Below are 25763 nucleotides of genomic sequence, written 5' to 3'. Positions count from 1 at the left end.
ATCGGTATGTAATTTCACTGCTGAGAGGCTTTGCCTCCTTGATCTTGATCATGCCGTCATCATTTGGTTGACCATAGTCGACCTTGAGACTCGACTTCTGTACTGGGATGTGTGATGTCCTAGCATCTCCATATCGCTCTAATATCTTTCTTGTAAATGCTTCTTGGTGCAGGAAGAGTGAGCCGTCTTTCAAACATTCAACTTGTAGACCAAGGAAACAATTTAACATCGTTACTCGAATGTTAAAATGTTGCTTGAGCTTGTCCATAAATGTGAAGAATGCTGCTTTGTCCTGAACAGCGACAATACCATCATCAATATAAATCGCCATCAGCATCTTATGTCCATAATCATTTTGAATGAATAGGCAGTTGTTGGATTTACTTTTTATCATACCATGTTTCTACAGCACGTTAGTAAACTTGGCATTCCAACATTGTCCAGCTTGTTTCAAGCCATATAAAGGTCGAAGCATCTTTCATACATGTTTACTTCCATCGTTATAGCCATCGGGTTGATGCATGTAGATCTCCTCAGTTAGGTCACCGTAAAGGAATGCTGTCTCCACGTCAATTTGATATAAGTTAAAATTCTCCTTGGCTGCTGTTGCAATTAGAGCTCAAATAGTGTCGTAGCGATACACCGAGCTAAATGTGTCTTCGTAGCCGATATTCACCATCTGGGTGTACCCTTTGGCTACTAAACGGGCCTTGAATCTCTTGATTGAGCCATCGGGATTTGTCTTCACTCTGTAAACCCAGCGATTGTCAAGGATTTTACATCCGTGAGGTGGCTCAACAAGTTGCCATGTTTCATGTTTGGCATGCGAAGCCATTTCTTTGTCCATGGCTCGTTTCCAGTTGGCGTATTCAGGAGACTTCGTTGCTTCATCATACGTTTTAGGCTCTTCCAACTTCAGAATGCTGTTGTACACATCGTAGTCATTAAATCTGACAGGCTGTTGGATAGCTGAACGATCTCACAATGTACGCGCAGTCATCTGTGTTGGTTCATATTCATTCATCAGTGCACAGATCGCCAGCCCCCTGTGTGTCTGCATCACCGTGATCATCTTCCAAAATAAACTTCATATGTTTGATAGACCGATGTTAGATGCTAATTTTGAAGGTTGGGAAGTAGTGTCGATTTGCTGTTCATTGAACACTACAATGGCACTTTTTATCGTATCATACCAGATTTCAGTGCCTGTATGAAAGGCATTGAAATCTGGTCAAAAGATCTTAAAATTAATCCAGATAAAACAAACTTTTGTGTCTTCTCAAAAGATAGAAAAAGTAGAAGCTCGTTTCATCCTATTATAAAGCTATTAGGTTCTGAAGTCAAACAAACTTCTAACCCCAAGTATCTTGGACTGACTCTAGATGCAGAGTTGAGATTCTCTAAACACCTTGAACATGTTTCAATAAAAGCACTGAAAAAGCTAAACATCCTTAAAAGACTTTATGGTGCCTCTTGGGGATCAAGCCCCAAAACCCTCAAGAATACTTATACTTCCATCGTCAGGCCTGTTCTAGAATACGCAGCACCCATATGGGCATCGGCAAGGCCTACTGTTAAAGAAAAGATAGACACTGTTCAATATAGGGCCTCTAAAATAATCACTGGAGCTGTTTCATCAACGAATAACATAAAATTGAAAAGGAATGCGGCCTCGCTCCCTTGGAGAGCAGAAGGAAATTAATAGCAATTAAATTTACCAACAAAATACAAACCCTTGCTGAACATCATATCTCAAGTAGAACCTTCAGGGCATGGTGTGACAATCCTCAACCCTCCAACATGACCAAGATATCAGAAATGACATCAACCTCGAATATGAGACTCTCAAAATTTCCAAAGAGCCTTACAACATTTTGTGCCCTCTCCCCCAAACAAAAATTTATTTAAATCTCTTACAGCCTTGTACCAAGAAAGATCCCACCGCAATAATCAAGTAAAAGGGCGACCATACCATTGAGGAACTCACGACCTTAACTCAAGATCTGACGATCACCTACACAGGCGGCTCTTCCGACTCCAGTCTGAACAGAGGAGGAGCGGGAGTCGTTTTCATCGGACCAGACGGAGTGCAGAAATGCCACAGTGTTCCTGTTGGGAAAATCGCCTCCAAGTATACATGCGAGCTTGTCGCTATCAAAAGTGCTCTGGAGATTTATCTCTCTAAAGAAGACCAGAGTTCCAAGGGCGTCATCATTTTCTCTGACTGTAGATCAGGATTGCAAGCGCTCCAGAAGGGCAAATGTCAACTCATTCATCAGATCATTGAGCTCACAAACAAAATCATTGCTGCCCAAAGATCCTGCATTTTACAATGGATACCGGCTCATGTAAATATTTTTGGTAATGAGAAGGCCGATGAACTTGCAAAGGCATCCCGTGATTATCCTCAGCCATCCAACTGCATAACCCTCGTTGATGCCAATGCAGTTGCCAGCCAAAGACTAATCAGTCAAGTTAAAGGAAACTCCATCCCGGAATTGAACTGTGACAGAGCCATATCGACTATCATAACCAGACTTAGGACAAATCACTTAAAAGAGATGAGGATTTCTGCAGACGGACAGCGTAGTTACACCAACATTTGTCCTCATTGCCCAGATGACATCCCACTGTCTCTCCATCACATCTTCAGCTGCCCAGCATTCCAGGCCAGACTGTTTGACATCGGCATTGAAGACCCAGTGGACCTACTTTATACTGATAGCTGCCTTTGACAAAAAGCTGTCTTTGACAGCTTCGAACCTATATAATTGCATTTTGTCATAGACATGACATCATCATCATATCATTCCTTGATGTTATGAAAATGCGATACCCATCATCATCACAATGACAAACTAAATAGCCCTTTATAGCCTTGTCATCTAATTTACCTCTGTTGGCATTTGGTACATGTACAAATGCAGCTGATCCAAAAACTCAAATTCTGTTGATTGCCGGTTTGCGTCCAAACCATTCCTCAAACGGAGATCTTCCCGTAGTGTTACTTGGTCCGGTTCGATTGAGAACGTAGACAGCTGTAGATGCTGCTTCTGCCCATAGGAACTGTGGTAGGCCTGAATCCTTGATCATAGTGTGAACTGCATTCATTATTGTATGATTCTCTCTTTCAACCAATCCATTTTGTTCTGGTGTATATGGCATAGTCACCAATTTATCATTGTCAAATTCACGACCGCCGTCTATGACCAGTTCTTTTACATTTATGCCATCTTTGTTGGTCGAACAAGAAACTGCTTGATTTTATCCACAGCTTCGTCTTTATGTTGCAGAAATTCTACATGTTGAAACTTAGAGTAATCATCCTTAATCACTAACATGTACTTCTTTTCACCTCTTGATAAGACTGGAGATGCGAGTAAGTCTGCATGTATTATCTCACCAGACTTTTGTGTTTTGAATCGTTTTGGTTTAAATGTTCGTCGACTTTGTTTACCATACACATATGGCTCACAAAATAGTCCATCATTGATAAAATCGATACCATTTTGGCACAAGTACTGTTTCACATACTGTATTCATTGATGACCAAGTCATCGATGCCAAAGGGATAATGACAATTTTGTCGTTGTCTTCATTGCCATCTCAGGAAAAGGAGTTGTCATTTCGTTGTCAACCAAGTAGGCTGCAGCAGCAGAACCCCCTTGAGGCTTGACTGGTTTTGCATTTAGTTCAAAGAGTCCATTTGATAAACATGGAGCTTCTAAAAGTATATTATCTGGGGTCTCCTTGCGAAAAAAACGACAAAAATCGTCTGAATCACCAAAGTTCGAGATTCCTCACTTCATTCACTTTGAGGCTGATAACAAATTTTTGCCAATTTCTAATGCATACAGTCAACTCAACAGATTCTCAACAGTCAACTCAACTCAATCAGTCAGCTCAACAGATTTTTGTACGTTTCCAACCATCGTGCACATGTCAGTGTCCCCACAGCCATATGCTGGTATTCTCTGTTTGTTACCGACTGTGATTTCTGCTTGTTTGTCAAAGTGATGGTAGGGCTTGAAATAAATGAAACCTTTCACACCATCAGTCTTTTTAAGTCTGTTCATTGTTTTGGCATTATTTGTTGTCAAGGGTTGGGATTGGCTGACCATCTGAGGTTTCTTACCACCCTTCTTCCATTTCTTTCCATTATGTTTTGCGCTGTAATTAGCATTTGCCACAAATGTTATTGTACTTTCGTTTCTTAGCTCTTGATTTCTTCTTTGCAGCTGCATGTTGATCTGTTTGATCAGTTTTTCAGGTGATTTTTCCATCTTGGGCATTGAATCCCACTGTGATTTGAACTCTATATATTTGTCATCAGGAAGAATAGATAAGATTCGTGGTGCTAGGAAGTTCTGTGGCAACTTTCCTTCGCTGCTCAACTCTTGCTCATGTTGAAGATCCACCCACAGTATACGTAAATGTGCAAGTGATTGCATTACACTTTCTTCTTTCTCGATCCAAAAAATGAAAAACTGTTGCAGAAGAGTGTCCAATTTCACGCTTGACTCCTTCTCAAAATTACTTAATATCTCATTCCATATCACTAGTGCAGAATTACCATGCATATGGATCAAATTTAACACATTTGGTTATACATTTGTGCGAATGATTACAGCAGCTTTCGCATTCACCTTTGCATACACTTTTGTGGCTTCGTTGTACTCGCGTATCTTTTTTCATTCGCTCTTTCTGCCGGAGCTTTTGGCTCGATAAGGGAATTATCGAAGATGCCCGCACAGTTGTTAAGCACAAATAAAGAGTTCTTTCAAATTTCCAATCAGTCCAGTTGGATAAACCTTTAAATTTGGTACAGTGAACAAAATTTTTAGCTTCCATATTACGTCGTCATTAACTAGGAAATATGCAGCAAAAATAAAAGGCTATCAGTACACTGTAACAACTACCTATATACTGTTCAGGTGGAAGTGTTGAAATCGTAAACGAAAGTAAAAAATATTCCTGATTCAAATACGTCAACATAGCCATCGTTAATTTATTTGCACAGTTAAACGTGGCTAAAACCCATAACTTGTTATAAAATTAACAAACAGAGTGATGGCTAATTGAATTTTGGACTTTATTAACAAAACAAAACAAAACAAAACAAACAAAAAAAATCAATAAATAAAAAAATAAATAAAGAGAAGTTATGTACATCTTATTGTTTACACGACAACTTTTAGAATGACTAAAATAATAGTGATGCCAGATGCATAAAACATATTAAAACAATAAAACAATGATGCCACTGAAACTGCACATAATATTAATTAAATGCTCGATTCTCAACAGATACTACAGGGGATAAATTAATTTTGAATCATTCTAATTTACTTTTTAACTGATCACTTAAAGAGAATAAAAAAGAATTACTTTGCAATAGTGAAAAATCTAAAATTATTCTAGGCTTTGAAATTGAATGCTTGCAATCAGTCACATAGGAATAAAACATTTTGTATGTGTGTGTTTTTTTTTAGAACAAATATAAACTTTTACTAAATACAGTACAAAGTTTGAAATCCGGATGTTTATTATCCGGAATGATCTAAAATCCGGACCTCAAATCCACTACCAATGTTTTTCTAGCAGGCTTTACGCATATGCATTTGATTCCCCCTCCATGCATAATGAAAGATTTGGAGAGTTCCGATTCTTAATTTCACTTCAACACTAAATAAAATACCTTGTTATTGAAAAAACAGTCATTTTAGCATAAATTTGTATGATCAGTAATTTGGCTCTTTTGCTGGGTATTTAATTGGCACACTTCTCAAACCGAAACATTCCACACAGATACATTGTTGATCTGACGCCAACCTGGCAAATCATTATTTATTATAGTACTTTCCTTTTATCACTGCATGTTTATCAAAATATGACAATTTGTGTAATGACTCATGTAGTAGCAATGCCTAAACAATTTTTTTCTATGTTAGTAATTGAATAACAAAGGTGTATGGTAACCTTTCATGTTGACATAACGCATGGCAGGGATTACAGATTTAAGTTAAATGCGTTAAAAAATGTTAACGAGGAAACATTTAACAAAAATGTCTTTCTGTATGCTAAAAATAGATTTTGTTGATGATACTCATAGATCCAAAGATTACATTTAGGACTAGGTGAAGAATAACTAATTTGTTATTCACATAAACCCAGAACTAGCGCCAGGGCTTGCAAGGAATGTAGCACCCACGGAGACTGCATCAGGCGGTAAGATAACTAGCGCTGGCTGTCAATAAGGCTTAAGTATATGTGAGAATTTATTTATTTAGAACTCTGATAAGCCTTAAGAATGGGCAAGAAATAGACATAAGTATAATAAATAACTAATACAATTCAGGCTTAATTGTCTCAGTGCACGATAGAAGCAAGATAAAATTTAACAGAATAACTTGTCTTTAGTCGCTAAGCTCATGATGCCTAGCCAAATATGTACAGTGAATGACAGCTAAATTTGATGATGCTAAGCCATGAATTTTAAAGGTTTTTGGATATCGCATAACAAAGGTGAAATTTTCCAATTAACGGATTTTGTAAAGAAATGTGGAAAAGCGGTAATAAATGAAGATGATATAAAAGAAGTTTCTCATTGTGATGAGAAAGCTTCTCAATCATCAGTCAATTAATGAATGGCGAAATCTGTAATATGTTTCTAGAGCAAGAAAATACCGCTACCGATAGTGAAGAAAGTGCCAAAGAAGTTATTGAAAATGAAAAAATTTCGATTGACAAGTTAGTCGGAATTCTCGACACAGCAGTTACAGAACTTCAGAAATGTAACTAACCTCTTCGTCGTCCGTAATGCGTCTAGCGCGTTCAAGTGAAACTTCTGCAGGGCAGTTGTAACACACTTCAAGCGTTCTTCTACATTTTAAAATTTTTAAACTTTTAAAATGCTTTCTAAATGTTTACTTATTTCAGTTTTTATTTTTTTTTTTTTAATACCTCCTAGAGGGCAGCACTAATCAGGCATTCTATTTCTAATTGCATTTGCCCCAGGTTTTATGAATATTTGTGCCATTTTACATAAGACAGTGAGAGATGGCTTCAACATCTACTCAGCAGAAAAAGAGGAAAAATGAGGTTGTGAATTGGAAAGACAAGAAGGATATACATTTGATGTGTACAGTTCATAATGACTCGATGATTGATGTTGGAACACGGAAAAGAACTGTAAAAAAAACCAATAATTGTAAAAGATTACAACAACAAAATGGGAGGAGTGGATCAATTGGATCAGATGTTATCAAATTATCCTACTGTTAAAAATAAGCAGAGATATTATTATTTTTCCATTATGCTTTATTTCCGTATAATTTTACTTAATATTCATTGACATTCATCCACTATGAAAGTTATGATGTACAGAGAAAACAACATTACACACTACGAAAACAGGTGGCCGCTGGGGGGGGGGAGGGAATTTTCGCAAACAGGAGAGGATGGCGAATGGGCTAAACAAGAGATTATGTCTCTCTACAGAATTAAAGAGAAAGTATTAGCACAAAAAATGAAGCAACTTAACATCTTACATTGAAAGAAATGTTTAATAAGGTAAACAAATAAATATTAAGCTTTTTTTTTGTAAATTTTGATACCCTTTAGCTCTTAAATATTTCATTATTTCATAAATCATGATTTCATATTTTTAATTTTATAATTTCTGCATGGCATCTTGCTAGATTTAAACTGATGATCTAATATCTGGAAAAACCCCAAATCCAAAGTAGCCGAAATCCCAATGAGTCTGGGTTTCGGACTTTGTACTGTATAACTACATTTATTATACAAAATTTTTTAATGTATGCAAAATTAATTTTTAAACTTGTTAACGTGTGTGTGATGAGTGGTTGCAGATAAAAGGCTGCATAATGATTTATATAGAGATGCTGTATAATATGATCTTCTAATACACCATCAAATCACCATATAATCACCATGTATTTCTGTAGAATCTATAGTTAACTTTTATTTATTGTTGTATATGTTTGTTAAAATAAATTGAATGTCTTAATTTTTTTATAAAGTGATTTTTTTCATATCTTTTCTGATATCTTAAAGTATTTTTCTGCATAAAAATCATTTTTTTTTACTATGTATTATTAACTGTAATATTTTAATTATATATCTAGTGCTTTAGACAAACGTTTTACAATTTTGAGTTCTATAAGCAATAAGCAATTACAATGCCATGACTGACATTTAATAGCAAAGCATAGTTACTGCATTATAAATTAATATTAAAGTTTGATTCTAAACATTAATTTTAGAGTTTTTAATGTATTTGGCAAAATTTTATTTTTGTAATGTCCTTTTTTTATCTTTGTGATATATTAGGTGATTTTTACAACTGATGTGAAATGTTTGTGCAAGATGAATTTAAAAGGGCTTCTTTTAACTTTTTGCAATTAAAATTTTTGCTGTGTTAATGTAATTTCCCTTTATGAGGTTGTTTATAAATTTGAACAAATTTGACAAAATTCAACCATATCAAAAACTAAATGTCAGTCTTTTATTTCCCCACCCCATGTTAAGGATTATAAAAATTTTTTTTTTTACTCTAAATATTTAGCATGCTTTGTTGTTTTCGTCATGCATTGCACTGCTTTGATTTTATTGCACTTCATAATGAATCATGTTTTATTTGCAGTTTCGGTATTTGATATATTGAATATCTGAATATTTTTCTGTCAATATACACCTACATGCATCTGAGTAAATTCTTCAAAAGTATTCATGTTAACATGTATATTTAAAACTTATTAATTTTGCATAAAAATACAACCCATTTAGTAATTTAAAAGAAAATTTTCTCTTTGAATTTATATTCTTAAGATTTAATTATTTATGATACTTATTAGATATTTATAATGAAAAATGTTTTATCTTATATATATATATATATATATATATATATTAATTTTTTTCAAATAAAAGGATCTCCATAACAAAGTTATTTTAATAATGGAATTTTCTTATGAGGAAATGCTATTTGTCAGTTCCTATGAACTAAAGTTTTTCTTGCAAAAATATGCAGTAATTTTTTAAAATTTCCATTATAGTATATAAATACACACTTTACTCATGATGCATACTAATTTGAAGAAAAGTTATTAAAACCTGCACATTTTTATAAATAAATGAACTGAAAAATAGAGTATAATTTTATTACAATGTCATTTTATAATAAATAATTTTCCTGCTAATTAGGGGTGTTGCATGTAAATTGTATGAAGTTTTATACAATTTCTCTTTTGATCCAGCACGCTATTTTATGTATTTATCAGCAATATTCCACAAAATTGTTTCCAAAAACAGTGGGGAAAGTAGGAATTCTAACTGTAGAACTAGCAGGAAACAATTCCAAGTGTAGTCACGTATTACCTTTGTTCTCTTTAAAACTATGCCTCCTCTGTATCTTTTCAACAAGTAACCTTCACTTCTAAAACTGTAAGGCCTTTTTTTAAAACATTTTTTTAATTATTCAATTGTGTTAGATCTTTTGGTCCAGGAATTTAAGTAAATATAACTGATTTACTCTAGTGCATGATACATATTAAATTTTTAAAATGATTAAAATTTAGATGATTAACTTATTAAGTAAATTTATCTTTTTCTATTGATTAGGGATTTGTTCGCATAAAAATGCTTTTTCTCCATATTTAAATAGAAATATTTACTTTTGTATACATTATATGGTTATTTAGATTCTGTTTGTAAATTGTTAATAAGAGGTATAGGATGTAAACTCTGTATCTTTCTGGTTTCATATATTAATACTAATGTTTATGTGTCATAGTGTCAGAATTATATAAAACAAAGAAAACATTTTCCAAAATTAAAGAGTTTAATTATTTTCGTACAATAATAAGTAAACTTCATGTGTACTTCTTTAGTTGAATTCTCAATCTATTTTTAGTTCTATAAAGCTATCATGTTTGATGGAGGACGTAGCAGCATCAAAATATTTCAGCTGCTAAACACTTATTAGTTGAATAGAATGAGTCTTCCATGTACTTCCACAAGAAAAATTGGTGCTTGCATGTTAACTACTATTGATAACTTCAGTAAATGACAAAGTAACTTTGATGATCTGGATATCAGAGACATTTATTGCAAGTTTTGATTTCCATAACTGCACATATCTTTGATGAAATGTTTTTCTTTCTCTGACAGTTTTATCTGCAGTATATGCTTATTGGCAAAATTTCTCTGATGTAACTAAAATCTTATCATCCAACTTCTATTTGTATACTTATTCCTATCATTCTTGTTGACGTGTTTCTGAGTTGCATTCTTATAACGCATTTTTTAATGGTATATAATTTCATTCCATAAGAATTATAATGTGCTTTCTTTTTTATGTTAATTGAAAAATACAGGATGAGTTTTAAGGAAGCTTCCAGGGAATCTCCTAAAAGATGTCTTTCTTCATTGATATGTTATAATCAGTTTCAGTAATTCTTGACTTTTGATTTTTTGTGGTAATCCTGGGCAAATTCCTCTATTTTTTATAAATATAATTCTTCTTTAAACTCCAAGAAATAATGAAGATATTTTAAGCCTTTGCAAAACATGACTTAATTATGTATTAACTTGAAAACTGTTATGGTGAAATATTTTTTTTCAGACCTGCTTCTTAAATTTCTGTAAAGCTATGTTAACCCTAATTTTTTTCACCTTTTGCAAAAATCATCATAATTCATGAAGTTTTAATTATTTTTCAGTGACCTTTATTTCAGTTATGAACTGCCATATTTGCTAAAAGCAAAGATTTTCTTCTATAATTATGAAATAGTTTCTAGGAATATGCTAAATCATGTCTCATAATTTGAGGGATGATTTTTCATAAATGCTGTTTTACTATTTATTATATTCTAGCAGTCATAAAATCATACAGCATTTTTTGGACTCTTTTAAAGTAAAAAACAACAGCAACAACAACAAAAAAAGCAGTTTCATATAGCTTTCTTTCTTTAAAAAAAAAAAAAAAAACTTATGTTTTGTAATGGTCTCAAAACACACATGTGAATACTAACTTGACATTTATTTGAAGCTGGGGCCATTCTTTAACTTCTTGAGAAATGTTGTTTTAGACTTTTGGAAGCATTGGATATAATATTTCTTGATATACAAAGTGCAGCATTTATATGTTATAGCTAAAATAAGTAAAGCTGACTTAACTCAATTTGATGAAGTGTAGTGAGTATTGTTTAAAAAATGGTGAATCTAGCTTCAGATCTAAAGGGATATATTCATTGGACTGAATGGAAGTACCTAGAATGTGCAGTTAAAAGTTAGCATCTGTATAAAATTTTGCTTAACTCATTGCAGATGTGGTTGGCCATTCACATAATTTACATATTTAAAACTTCCTTTGCCATCTGCAGAGGCCTTTTTGTCTGTTCCTTCTGTTCTCTTGAATCACTGCAACAGACGAAAGTTAACTTGAACCATGCTAGACATTGGGTTTTGAAAAGCAACAGAGTCCTTGAAGATTGAGCAAGAAAGTTTTTCTTTCAGAACGTGGAATTAATGAATTTAAAACTTAAGGAACAATATTTGCTTCAGTTTTAATTGCATTAGTTCTTTTTCTTCAGTGTAGACCTTACATTTGCAATAACCAATCAATTCATATTATTGCCCTTCTTTGAAGAATTACAGAGCAAATGTTTAAAGACAAGCAAATAGAGTAGCAGCAGTTGTGATAAGGTCGCATAAAGGAAGAAGAAACTGAAAATTAATATGGACAAGGATGTCTCGAGAGCATAAGATGAATATTATTATTATTTAACTTCCGAATACATTTTGAATAGTTGTTAAGTTGAATTAATTGTTTTAAAAATAATATTAAAATGTTGGCAAAAGTTTCAAATGCAGGCTCAAGAGCCAAGTTTATGCAATGCATAGCACGACTATTGGACATGGCACTAGCATTTTAACTCTCGAATAATTGCTTACTGATCTTCTGTAAGTTCTTGCAGGTGGGCTTCATCAGCATCAGTAGGCCAGCCAGAGCATTCTGCTTTTTGAATGTCATAGTCCTTGTTTTTGAACTTTCGGTACCCAACCTTCACAGTGTCATATGATACAAAACTAGTACCTAAAGCTCTACATATTATTTGGTGACATTCTGTAGCTGACTTTTGGCAACAGAACTGGAATTAAATGATTCTTCTAATTTGGTAGTGTAATAGCTCCCTTTCAGTTTATAACACTACCAGATCAGAATGAAAATATTTTTTTACAAATTTCACAAGACAGTGTTCTAAAGCAAGTCTCTTTTTCTGAAATACCAAAAATCACTTGACAAAATATGACTAAACACGGCAACGCAAACTGTTTGTGCAGACAATATTTGCAGTGGCACGAAACTTTGTTTAAAACTTGATATTTCAGTTAAGTGTCACAAATGTTTATGGATCATGTGTTAAATTTGTGCACAAATTTTTACACTTTCCATATGTCTGTTAAAAAAAATCGAGAATTACCACATGTACTCTTTTAGTACATAGTGTCAAGTCACAGTCTATATGTATTTCTCTGGAGCATTTTATGAGTAGTGGAGGGTACAGGAGAAAAATATTTCAAGTTCTGTAGATTATTCACTTTCACAGCATAAAGTCTGCTCATTTACATAACCATACAAAGCAACTTGTGAGAAATGCTCAGACTTTTGCACTGAGAAGAAACCTTTACTTGATCATCATAATACATTTTCCCAAAAGAGAAACACTGTTTTAAAGTTTTTAAAGAGTAATGTAGTGCAAAGTGCTGGCATTTATTATGTGTGTCCTGCAAGGAAAATCAAATGGAGTAAGATGTGAAAAATTTGATGGTCCAGGAATTTTTTTTCTGCATAATAATAATTGTTGTAGAAAACCTGCAAGAAATTTCAGAAGAGCTGAATGGCTTTCAGAAATGTTGATGAAACTTGTGAAGTTTCTAAAATTGCTCGAAATATCCAAATTTTATACTATGCATATTCTTTAAAACTAGTAAGATCCACGCAGACAGCACGTTCTGTTTTATTAGGGTTTTTAAAGTTTGGTGCTGTTTAATTTGTATTCTTGATATCTACACATGAAGTATTTTGTTGTATTTTAAAACAAGTTTATATTCAAAACTTACATGTGCAGCTAAAACTGTAGGACATTATATATAATGTTAAACTACAGGAAATTATATATATAATGTTATTTGGTTTAAAAATACTTGTTTATTTGGTATGTTTTGATATTTGTAATATGTAGTTCTGAATTAAAATGCAATATTGTCAAAATCAGAAGCAACTTCCTATAGTTCCACAAATATTCTTTTAAGTAGTAATAACATAAAATTTTTTAAAATGTGTGGAATTAGAAAAATTCTTTTTCAATTCATCTTTCTTTTAGAATTTTTATTATTTCATTATTATATTTTGGAGTCAAATGCTTATTCTTTTGTCTGTCATGTAAACTTATCCTAAGGATTTTTAACTGCAAAATTGTGAATTCAATGGCATTTCATCAGACTCCTTCATAGCCATTAATCTGGAATTCTTGATTGAAAATAAAGCTATAAAGCTAGAACTAGAAGTACTGTGTACTGACTTTTTCAGTTGTATTACAAAATTCACAATTTTTAAATTATTTTCGTTTTTTTTTTTTTTTTTTTTGTGTGTGTGTGTGTGTGTGTGTGTGTTTGCTATGAAAATGTCACTGAATATTATAATTTGTAATATTTTCGATAGTTTTTTTGTTTAGTTTTCATTTTCTGATTTCCAATTTAGAAAAATTTGGAAAGAAAGCTAGCTGTGCAACTTAGCAGCTTCTTTTCTGAATGTCAGCTTTATTCTAAGAGCATACTTTTTTAAACAATAATTATATCACACTTTGTTTAGAGTGTATTAACTAATAGATGGATGTATTATTGCTTTAATTTATTATTTTTTTTTACATATCTCATACCTTTGTTACTATATCAAAATTATTTTTGCAACTTGCCAAAGATTATTATAAGTTATACCAGTACACAAAAAAAAGTTATGCCAGTACACATTTATATTTGTAAGTTATTCTTCCCATGTTTGTGTATTTCTCTCAGGGATCTTATGCAAAGTATTATCTGTATGGAACAGGAAGGCCATCATCTGGACCAGTCAAGGTGATAATTTATCCCAGTGTGCATGTCTTTTATTTATTTCAGTTTCTTGCATCATCTCTTTCCATAGCATGTTTTTATGCATCTAAAATATAGAAAGAATTCTTGAAATTTTGATTTTTGACATGCCTTTTCCTTCCATTTAATTCTTGACCATGAGTCTTAAATGTGTGTTATCTTCCCCTGTTTGTTCATAGTTCTATAGATTCTTGTCTGGATATGTGAAGTAATTTTCTTTCTTTCTTTTTTTTTTCTTTTTTTCTTTTTTCTTTTTTTTTTTTTTTGATTTCTCTCTGCGAAAAGTGAATGGAATGCTGTAGTAGTTTGAAGTGCATGAAAGTAAAATGTAATATTACAAGAAATTGTGATTTAATAAAAGATAGTTTTGAACATGGCATTGTAAAAAATGCAATTATAATACAATAAAAATTGTAAATTAAAAAAATATGGAAATTACTTGCAATTCTGATAAGGGCAATACGGTATAAAATTGCTTATTGCTGTTCTAGATCAAACCTTGTTGTAAATTATTTTACAGATATAAACAAAAGTATAACTACCAGGTATCCTTAGGTTTTTTTTTAAATATGATGTTTTTTCTTGCCAAAATTGTTATGTATTTTTATGAAATTTGTTTTAAATTTTCCTTGATATGCAGTCAACAATAAATATATACTTCATTTTTATTTTAATTCTGCACCAATCTAATGTTGCTCTTTTACTTTTGTCTAGTATTTGATACAAATCAGAAGTCTTTCTCTCATGAAATATTTATTTAAATATATTTAAAATTTGTAAGAAATTTATTTTATTTATTCTTTGAGAAAGGTAGTATTTTATGATTATTTCAATATTTATTTTATTTAGAAATAATAATGCATTAAAAGCATCAGTTATGGTACATTTAAAAAAAATATTTTTTTAAATACGATATTTGAATGCTAATTTTCTTCTAAATTTTCTTTCTGCTGATTAATAAAATACAAAAGGAGGAAGTTTTGTTACAAATATGAAGGGTAAAAGGCTCATATTGTATTTTAATTATAAAAGTATGAAATACTATAAAAATATGTACACCTTTATTTTAATTATAAAAGTATGAAATACTATAAAAATATGAAAGATTGAATCAAAGGTAATATGAAATAGTTTTTAAGAAGGAGTGTGATTGCTATTATTGAACATGTACAGTTCTTAAACCAATAAATGTAAAGTAAGTTTATGTTACTTTAATATAGAGCAATGCATTTAAATTGTATTCAGTTGTACCTAATTTTATGTGATTTTTAATTATTAATGTGCAAGACAAAATAGAGTGCCCAGATTGGATCCTCCCTAGATTTAGAATGTTATTACTACTTAAGATTTTGTAGTATTGTGGGAAAATTTTTGAAGTTAGAAATAATATTTGCTAAATTTTTGTACAAAATCAATTTGCTTCAGTGTGTGCCTTTTTAATATGACGTGTAGCATCAAATGGACCACACAAATGTGACTTTTCAGTTATCAAGACTGCTTTTCAATTAGTAAAAAGAGTGAGGAAAAGAGAAAAGGAATATTTAAAATATTAAGGAGTACTTTAATATTTTAATATTAAGGGGTCATGGTTGACACTGTATTGATCCTTTTCATTTATGGTATCTCTTGGAAAAAGCGCTGTGAAGGGCTGTGTAGATCTTCAAATGCTTTGCAGATACTTAAAAAAATTCTGGTATACAAAATATTATTCTGTTATTCTGAGTTTTTTCAAAAAATAATTAATATATATATATATATATATATATTTGATAAAATAGGTATTTGTTTCAAGATGTTATTCTGAGTTTTTTCAAAAAATAATTATTGATAAAAAATAAGTTTTGAATCCAAAAGAAAATCTCATAGTATTAAAATAAGATATTTATGTGTTATTAATTTGGTTTTGTAAATTCATTATTTTATTCCAGTCTTATCCTCCATATTATGGATCAAGTCATTACTCAGTGACTGTTTCACCTCCTCCTCCACCTCCTCCCCCAGATGGATCACCCCCACCAGTCAACCAAATTCAAATCACAAATGTAAGACTGATATATTTTGTTAAATTATTTGACTTATGCACCTTTCAGTGATAGAAGAACACAAAATATGTAAAATATTTAATTTTTTGTAGGTTTTTGTTTTATTGCTAAGATTGGTTTTTCTTATTGAGCTTAATAAAATCGCATTTAAGTTTTAAAATAAATTCTAATTGAATGAAGTATTTCAATGATAAATTCAATGTCAATTTTGAAACTCAAAAAGTCATAACAAATAAAAAAAAGCATTAATCCTATATTTTTATTCAGAAAGTCACAGGGAATAAAATCAAAATCCATAAGTTTGTTTGAAATTACTTAGATAGGAACCATAAGGTAATTGTGGCAGTTTTTTATTAGTTATTAATTATGAGGGCATAAATGAATCATGATAACTTCTTTATATTACTGTAAGCAGAAATTCAAAGAGCTTTTGCATTTATCGTAGGGCATTATTCCTGAACTAAATTTAGGAGCATTTGGTTATACTATCTTTCTGTTTGAAAATCAAAGACTAGAAGAGAAAAATTTATTTTGAAAATTTGAAAATATCTGAACTGCTGAGCAATTGTCAAATCTCCTCCTAGAGGCTGTAATTATCTCATTATATTGTTGGTTATTGATCATGGAATCAGTATGTGAGATTGAACAATATTTTTTTATCTGAGCAACATGATGCAAAAAATAATGTTGGATATATTAAAATGGGAAGCTAACAAGGCCTTTGATCTTGCAACCACTAGTGAAAGGAAATTCATCAGAAATGATTTTTTCAGCCAGTCATTCAGAAAAACTATTAGTGAGAGTTATTGTGTTTAAATTTGATAGAAATAGATTCCAGACATGATACATGTTAAAATAGATCTAATGTGAAAGGGAGAATTGAATAAAAAATGGTATTAATGATGCAATGCAAAGATCTTGTTGATTAACAAATTTGAATTGATCAATTAAAAAAAAGCAGTAAGTAATTTTAGCATAAGAATGATATTTTTAAAACTAACTTTTGATTTAAGCATTCTGCAATCCAAGACGGAAACATAAAACAAATTGCAGAGTTGTATTGCATGTCTTTCTATATAGGAAACCAAAGCGAAAGTAATAAAATTTTTTTAGTTGTAAGTAATTTCTGCAACATAGGGTACGGAATAGTATTGAAATTGTTGGCTTCATATGTCAAAATTTTAGTAGGTTAGTTTTAATGCGTTTGCTGTAAACAGGATGACGTTGAAATTATTCTAGCATATGAGAGGAGTTGAAGTATTATAAGAAAATATTTTGCATTTTAGCTTATTTTTATTGAGCTTAGTTTTTATTTATTTACATTATCCTGGTTGTTAAAAGAAAAATGAATTTGCTGATCATAGCTTATTCCTGGAAAATCTGCATAAATGTAATTAGACTTGGAGTCTACCCCCCTCCCCCAGATATAAATATGATAAATTGTTTTTCATTTGAAATTTGTGTTTTATTGTTGAATTTTTTTTATTTAATTATTTATGTTAAATTATTATCCTAGTTCTCTACTTTTTTATCAGTTTCATACTTTTTAGTTATTTGAATAATTTTTATATTAAGATTTAGATTCATTCTGAGTTTAAAATTTTTTAATTTAATTTAATAATTTTTTAATTTAATTTTTAATTCCATTTTTGTATTTTTCAGGGTTCTGGTGGTGGGTATTACACTCCTCGTCCATTCACTCAGGTGATATCTGAAGTTTTTCATATGTGTTTATGTTGCATGTGAATGCAATTTCAACAAAATTCTTGATTTATACATTGTATGCAGTTCTTTTTTAAATAAGGAAAATCACATATCATCCTATTATATCTTATATATATAGGCTTGCCAGATTTCAGAAATGTTCAACTGGTACAATGGAATGCCCCCCGCCGTCGCGGGTATTCAAGGCTTCACACCCTTGGAGGGTTTTTGGAGTGTTTTAAAGGGTCATTTATTCTCATTGTTATGAATAAATGGTTACTTAATAGGAACCTAAACCATGGGTAATAATAAATGACACAAGCATATAAATTTAAACAATTTATTTCTTGCATGCTAATATTTATAAGTTACTTAAGTAAGAAAAAACACTTTAAATGAGGAATAAAAATTTGTACAATATTTACATGTACTTTTCATTAAAAAGTCCTTTTTTGGTTTTAATCTTGTAAAAATCATCACAATCTAATCCGATATTAATTTTACATGTCATCAGGCCTTTAACCATAGATTCCTTCATCAAACCCCTACCATCAGTCCATGTGTTGTTCATCAAAGAAAATACACTTTCAATTTGTGCTGTTGTTCCAGGTAAGCAGAAGACTCAACAATCTTGATCAGATTGGGGAATGCTATGTGATTCTCCTTGAAGTGATCAAACAGCCTGAACCATTTTTCTTCATTTGAAATAATCACATCTCTGGCAGACTCTTCTTGATTCCACTGTTCCCAATTTGACTGAAAATATTCCTTAGCAAGCACAACTTTGTCAAACAGCTGATCAGTGTTTTGCACATCGGGTACATCAAGAAGCCTGCTGTTAATCATTTCAGCAGAAGTTTTGGCATTTTTCCAATTAACAGCATTTGCTTTGGTCAGATGGACCCAAGAAAATTGTTCAGCATTTCCAAAACTATTCTCCAAGAGGTCCAAGTATGCAATGCATCTTTCATAAAAGCCATCAAATTCTTCTTTTACACTGTTATGGACTTGCTCGTCTAGATTTCTGTAGATGTTCTTTGCGCCCATAGGGATAAAGTTTGAAGCCTTTCTTTGTGTCAGGTTTCTTTTGAGAGCTTTAAGAGAGCAACCTCAAAAGCTGTAGTGTTATCTTTTCCCATTACCAGGATGGCCTTGTTAAAGAGTGCAAGCTGTCCGTGGACAAACCACAAGTACAGCTCGGCCATTAAATCAGTGAACAAGTTTTTTATTGTTGATGGGCACATTTGTTGGTCTAAAAAAATGCTTCCAGACCTTCAAAAATCTGTAAAATTCTTTCCAGCTCTGGCATCACTGACAGAAACTGGGTGTTCCCGTGTTGAATGAGTTTACGGTACTGTATCTTGGCATATTCACAAAATTCTTTTAGTTACACGAACTGTGTATATGTGGAAGTATTTATAAATCATCACCAGTAGGCCTCAATATCGATTGGAAGACTATCTAATGCAGTTTGCAAACAGTTGTGCACAATGGGTGCTCCACATCCGATTCCACTGATTTCCCTTCCAAGCATATTCTTGAGTCGATAGAAAACATTGTTTTGTCCTGCTCTTTTCACACCATCGAAGTTAGTGTTGCAGTTATCTACCCACTACTTTGTTATTCAAATCATTTTGCAGCAGGACAGAGCATAAGTAATATGTAAGAATTTCAGATGTTTGACTTGTCACAGATTTGAAATCTAACAGCTTTACCTGCACACCTGAATTAGGATTAAAGTAGTGCACAACAATTGGCACAAGTTTTATGTCCTTTCTGTTTGATGCATCCATGCTTACAGATAAATAGTTTGCCTTGGTCAATTCTTCTTCAAGCTCTTCTTGAGCTAAAGGAGCTATGGCATTTAAAACTATTGCCTCACACTTAGTTTTTCTGAGTGAGAATTTAGGTTAAAAAAACTCAGAAATAAACTTTGATGAACAAGAATTCGAATTGAAGCTTAGGCTATGGTTTGCTGTGAGATAAGCAAAGGTCGCCTCTTTTGCTGCTAAGTTTTATCATTAGAACTCGCAATCTTAAAAAAAAACACTGGTCAGTTTTGATGAGCTGGCAGCACATGCTAAAATCTTTTTGTGTTTACTCGATTGCAAATGATCTTTTATATTGGATCAACAACCGTGAGCAACAGAAATTTCAGAATTACAATGTGAACATTTAACTTTGTCGTCTGGATCTTGATTGCCAGTACATACCTTCTTCATAAAAGGGAATTGATTCTGTAAATCCCTGGTGAATTTACAAGACTGTTTTGTCATTTTAACAGAGACCAGATAAATTTTAACTTAAACCATAAACAAAACAGCGCTAGCTCACTAACACAACAGACTCCACCGAAAGAGACTGATAACTGACTGACTGATCTCTATTGCAAGCGGCCAGCGCCGAGTCCGGAAAGCCTCTCGCATCTCGTATGGTCACGATTGGCGAGACAAGACAATACGATGACAGTATTATTTATTGTATAGTATTATTATATCATTCTTCTATAGTTTTCACCTTTCATACAGTACAGAGATAACTGACAAAGTAATTATCATTTTTGGTCATTTTTGGTCATTGACATTTTTGGTCATCTATAAAATCAGATTTAATTTTTACCAGGACAAGAAGTAAACTGGACGGGATACTGGGATTTTGTCTGAAAACCGGGACGTCTGGCAAGCCTATATATATATATATATAATATTTTTTTAATGATCTTTTTCCTCCTTCCCCATTTTCCCCTTTTATACACATTTTTTTACATTTTTTAATAAAATATATGACTAATCTTGAAATTTTATTAACATTTTTTAGTTTTAACTGAACATTTAACAGATAATTGATTTTGTTACACCAATATGAATTTAACCATGCATTTTGTGAAACCAGTGACAGAATTATCTCTCTTTAGATCTGCATTTGGTTACGTCTCTTTAGATATGCTTGAACTCACATGTATATTTTATAGCAAAATCTCTTGAGAATCTTTCCAAGAGAGTCTGACAAATTTTGATTACATAGTGTATATTAGCTGTGTCTGCAAAAGTTCTTATTCAGCCTTTATTTTCACAATCATTGGTCATCATCATATACTTCCAGTCACAGAAATGTTTTAAATGATACATCATGTTTGGGCATTTTTTAAAGAAATTCGTTTTATTATAAATTTAAAATCTTAACTTTCAATACATTCTTCTGGTCCCTATGCTTGTATTTAGGAAAATGTTTTATTTATTATAAAAATAAAAACGTAAAACTCTTGTATGGCAAATTTTGACCACTATTACTGATATTAAAATTGGAGATCATATTCAGGGGCAGTGCACAAATTGAAGAGCAAAATGTTTGCACTTATACTTAACTACAAATTAAATATCATTTAGAAAAAAGGTTTCTGATGTTAAGACATTAAGAGAAAGCTGTTTCAGATTACTGCAAAACATATTGGTCAATATATGTATATATATTTTTTTAATGAAGATCATCTTATTTATAGAATCTTAGAGACCTGGTGTTCTAGGAGACACTGGCAGGTTTCAGTATTGGCCAACTCATTTATTTGCATTAATTAAAAATAAAAAATAATTGAATTATTTTTTTATGATTCTAAAGTAATAAAACTTTATAAAAACATTAATAATGTATTTTTAAACTTCAAAAGTATTAATTACTCATGTGAAAATTCTTTTGATATATCATATATAAGAAAATTATAAATTAAACAGACTAGTAAGTTACAAAAGAATATCATTGAATGGTATTTAAGGAGAAAAATTCTGCCTAAAGTTATTTATTTATTAAATGACCCTTCAATGCAAATCAAATAAGACATAAAAAATTGCAAATTTTAAAATTAAATATCTTGGTTGCAATACAGGATTGAAATGTTTTGTGTTATATTTTTTGTAATGAGTGCAATATTTTCCTAAATATAAGTATAGAGGAACATATAAAAAGTTAGATTTCATAATTTTTACATGGATTTTTTTTAACAAAACTGATTTTTTTTAAAGTTTAAAGTGTCAAAACATGAATATTTGCATCATTTAAAACGTTTTTGTAGTTAGAACAAGTCAACAGTTGTGAAAATAAAGGCTGTGTGATGATTTTTTGGTATATATTTGGTATACTGAAACAGTGGAATTGTTTTTGGTAAATTTTAGCAAAAACTCAGTATAAATTCATTGATTGTTTTTCTGTGTTCATTGTGAATATCATATTAAATTTATGTCCTTATAACAATATATATGGTAATATTTTTACCTCCCACCAACCTACATATATAGCTAAAGGAGGTAATGTTTTCAGCCCTAAAATTCAACAGTGAATTTTCAGTGAATAAGCATGAAATAGAGTATACTTTTACTATTTTTAAAATTAAATATCTGTCTGTGAGTGATGATTTTGTTCTTTCACGATAACTCTTATGTATAACATAATGTTGCAGTTGAACGAGCATGGTTTACTATTACTTAAATGCAGAACTACAGTCAAAAGTCTTTAATCCGGACGTCCATAATCTGGAACGATCTATAATCTGGACCTCAAAGCTACAAACTTTCTGCGCATGCGTAAACGCATAATACCTTTACGCATGCGCATAATACGTTTACGCATGATCTTTTAATGTATAACAGACGTTATAAGCTAAGCTAAAACTGTCTATTTCAGATAATGTTGCAGATTGCGTTGTTCCTTAATCTTCTAATTGGATGCAGCTTATTATTTTTTGCAGACTGTTAGAGCAATTCTATAAAAGTAAGCTTGAACTTTCGATTATGTCAAAAAGAATTTCCGATTCTGGAGCTGCCGAAGGATCTACAAAACGAAAGCATGTTTTGATGTCCATCAAACAAAAAGTGTAATTGCTGCAAAAAATAGATAAAGGCATGAACAGAGCGACAGAGAGGAGATTTGTTTATCTAACCATTCCGAAATCTGTTTATCAGTTTCATGCTGCTCTGCCCGGGGGGGGGGGGGGGAACGTCGGGGCGTGCAATGAACTGGAAGTTGATCTGCCAGCACTATCCTGCCAAAGGATCTACAAAGCGAAAGCGTGTTTCGATCTGCATCAAACAAAAAGTGGAATTGCTGCAAAAAATGGATAAAGGCATATCCTTTGTTCCTCTAACTATTCCGAAACCTGCTTATCAATTTCACGCTGCTCTGCGGTGGGAAAACGTTCCGCCGTGCAAGGAACTGGAAGTTGATCTGTTAGCACTATCCTCATCTTCAGGGCAGATGTTTTTATTTTATTCGGCTTATAATTCCGTACTAAATATAGTATTTCATCTCGTTGTACTCCGTCTTTGATATGATTTAAATCAAATTCCTCGTCATTTTAAATATCACGAATACACATCAAATAGTTTTCTGGTTGCAATTCTAATTTTGACAATGTGTAAATGTCTGCTTTATGCATGCGCACGTTGAAAGAAATGTTTAATAAAGTAAACAAATAAATATTAAGCTTTTTTTTTGTAAATTTTGATAACCTTTAGGTCATAATTGCTTTTTATTTCATAAATTACAGTTTCATATTTTTAATGTTATAATTTCTGCATGCCATTTTACCAGATTTAAACTGATGATCTATAATCCGGAATTGCCGACGTCCCGACGAGTCCTGATTAAAGACTTTTGACTTAAAAGATTCATTCATTTTTAAAACATTATGTATTCAGAAATATTACATGTAAAAATATGAGTAATATATAAAAGGTGTGAAAGACTAGAATCTCTTTATGTTGTTCATAAATGGAGTGCAACCATCAAGAATGTGCTTGGCTTAACATTATCTCTTCCTTATTGTCATGTTACAGACTTGAGATATTTATACACTGCTTATTGATATGTAATGAAATTAGTGGACGAAAACATGAAGGGTTCTCATCATTGGTTATTATTGAAAGTAGTATGATGGAAAGCAGTATCTGCTAATAAGAGGTATTTTGTATTTGCTAGGCTGTTTCAGGATTATTCATCTTAAATTTTAGTTCATTGGAAAAACATTTGAGGGTTATTCAACAAAGTTGTGATAAACTGCATTGACTATAGAGTAGTTAGTATTGGAGAATTGAAAGAAAGTTCTTTCCAGGAAGACAGTGCCAGACTACTTGCAGCAACAGCAGCCATAGAAATAATAGAAACTTGGCTGAGAGCTTCTACTCATCTCTCATATTCTATAAATATTATTCAAGTTAACATTTTTTCTTGACAATAGACAGCTATTTAAAAAAAAATTATTTTAGAATTAACAAAACATCAGAAGGTATTAGAAGCATATGTTAAAAAGAATAATTTTTATTAAGAAACCAAATAGAAAAGTTGTTAGAATATTCGTAATAGATATTGTGTTTGTTTCTGAATAAAGTATTGTTTGAACTTATTTTTGTGTAATCTGTATTAACTAAAATAACACAAACATTCTTGGTTGACTAATAGTTTAAATAATAATGAACGGTAGAGAGGTTTTTAATTATTTATTGTTGAAACAATTTCCGAATTCTTAAATATTAGACTGTTGTTGCTTATTTATACGCAAGAATTTAACTTTATATATTTGTAAATTTCCAGGGAGGCTATACACCACATTATGGAAGTCCTAAAACTCCATATCGATTTAAGGTAAATTAATAAATTTCTTGTATATAAATAAGTAATAAATTTCTTATATAAAGTATTTTGCTTTGCAACCTTTATATGATTAATGTGGAAGATTGTGATTAAAGTAATAAATCACATCCAGTTAAATGAGCCTGTCATATGACTTTCAAAAGGAAACTTTTATTACCCTTTTCTACATCATATTGGATATAAAATTAATTAAAATATCAATTTTAATTTATTAATTTTATTTACTTACATTAATCCCCACTTTCTTTTATTAATCCTGTGACATGAAAACTGAGGGAGAATACATTGTTTGGTTTTTCTATAAAAATGGGTTAAATAAAGTGCTTTTCAGATTAAAAATTGCACATCAGCAGATGCAGTAATATTAGTGTATTGTATATTTCATATCTCAATGACAGTATTGTATAGTTATTCTATTTCTCCTTGACCTCCTTTTTTTGCAACTTGTTGCTAGTTTTTTATGTGCTCACATTAACTCCCATGTTAGACTCCTTAAACATTAGATACTTATTACTATTAAAAGCCTGTAACAATATATTTTAACAGTTGATCTAAGGTTGGAGAAAGGAGGAGTCTATTTCTGGATTTAGGATTTAGAGAAAGATGTATAGTATATAAGCAAATCAAAATTTTCTGTAGTATATGCTCAAAAATCTGTGTGGGGGAAAATACTTGTGGAAAGGAGTGTGATTAAATATGGCTATAAGGTAATAAGTGGTTAAATATGACTATCAAGTAACAAATTATTTTCAAATTATGTATTTTATAACAGAAGAAGATATAAGATAATGTTTTATATTAAATATTGTTATGTGCATACTGGTTCATAATGCATTGAATGCACCCAGAACCGATGATAGCTTGATAAAATTAATTTTTTCAAAAGAAACATTTTGCAGTTCTGGAACTTTACAAAAAAGTACTCGTGAAGCTCTTCATAGTATCACAGAATACAGTCGGTAGTTTCACATAGCTACTAAGAACATTAAACACAACACAATGGAAAGCCCATCTAAAAAGCAATGCTAAGATGGATATCTCAGTATGCTGAATTCAGCTTTGCTATAACAACTGACAGCAGATGCTCTCTCTGGTCTTATATAGTTTTCACCCGGCCACTGAGAAGTATGTAGTACTTCTCAAAATTACTGGAAGGCACATAAGGACTAGATACAGTTACAGCTACATAGAGCATCAGTT

General features: G+C 31.5%; 1 protein-coding gene across 2 annotated transcripts in view; it reads left to right on the top strand.

Moving 5' to 3' along the window:
* LOC118199287 (uncharacterized) overlaps positions 1–25763 on the top strand; it is a 122458-nt gene that overhangs the window by 7307 nt on the left and 89388 nt on the right. Inside the window, exons 3-6 of one of the 2 annotated variants that reach the window (XM_085814399.1) lie at positions 14104–14163; positions 16107–16220; positions 17883–17924; positions 24504–24554. In XM_085814399.1, the coding sequence (XP_085670525.1) occupies positions 14104–14163; positions 16107–16220; positions 17883–17924; positions 24504–24554 (267 nt within the window). The remainder of the gene's footprint in view (positions 1–14103; positions 14164–16106; positions 16221–17882; positions 17925–24503; positions 24555–25763) is intronic. The other variant, XM_085814403.1, reaches the window with a different exon arrangement.

Source organism: Stegodyphus dumicola, chromosome 1, assembly GCF_044657685.1.
Source record: "Stegodyphus dumicola isolate Sdum_Otavi_A_Nest chromosome 1, ASM4465768v1".
Lineage (NCBI taxonomy): Eukaryota > Metazoa > Arthropoda > Arachnida > Araneae > Eresidae > Stegodyphus > Stegodyphus dumicola.
The sequence above is the reverse complement of the archived record's forward strand: the minus strand, read 5'-3'. Positions and strand labels throughout refer to the sequence as shown.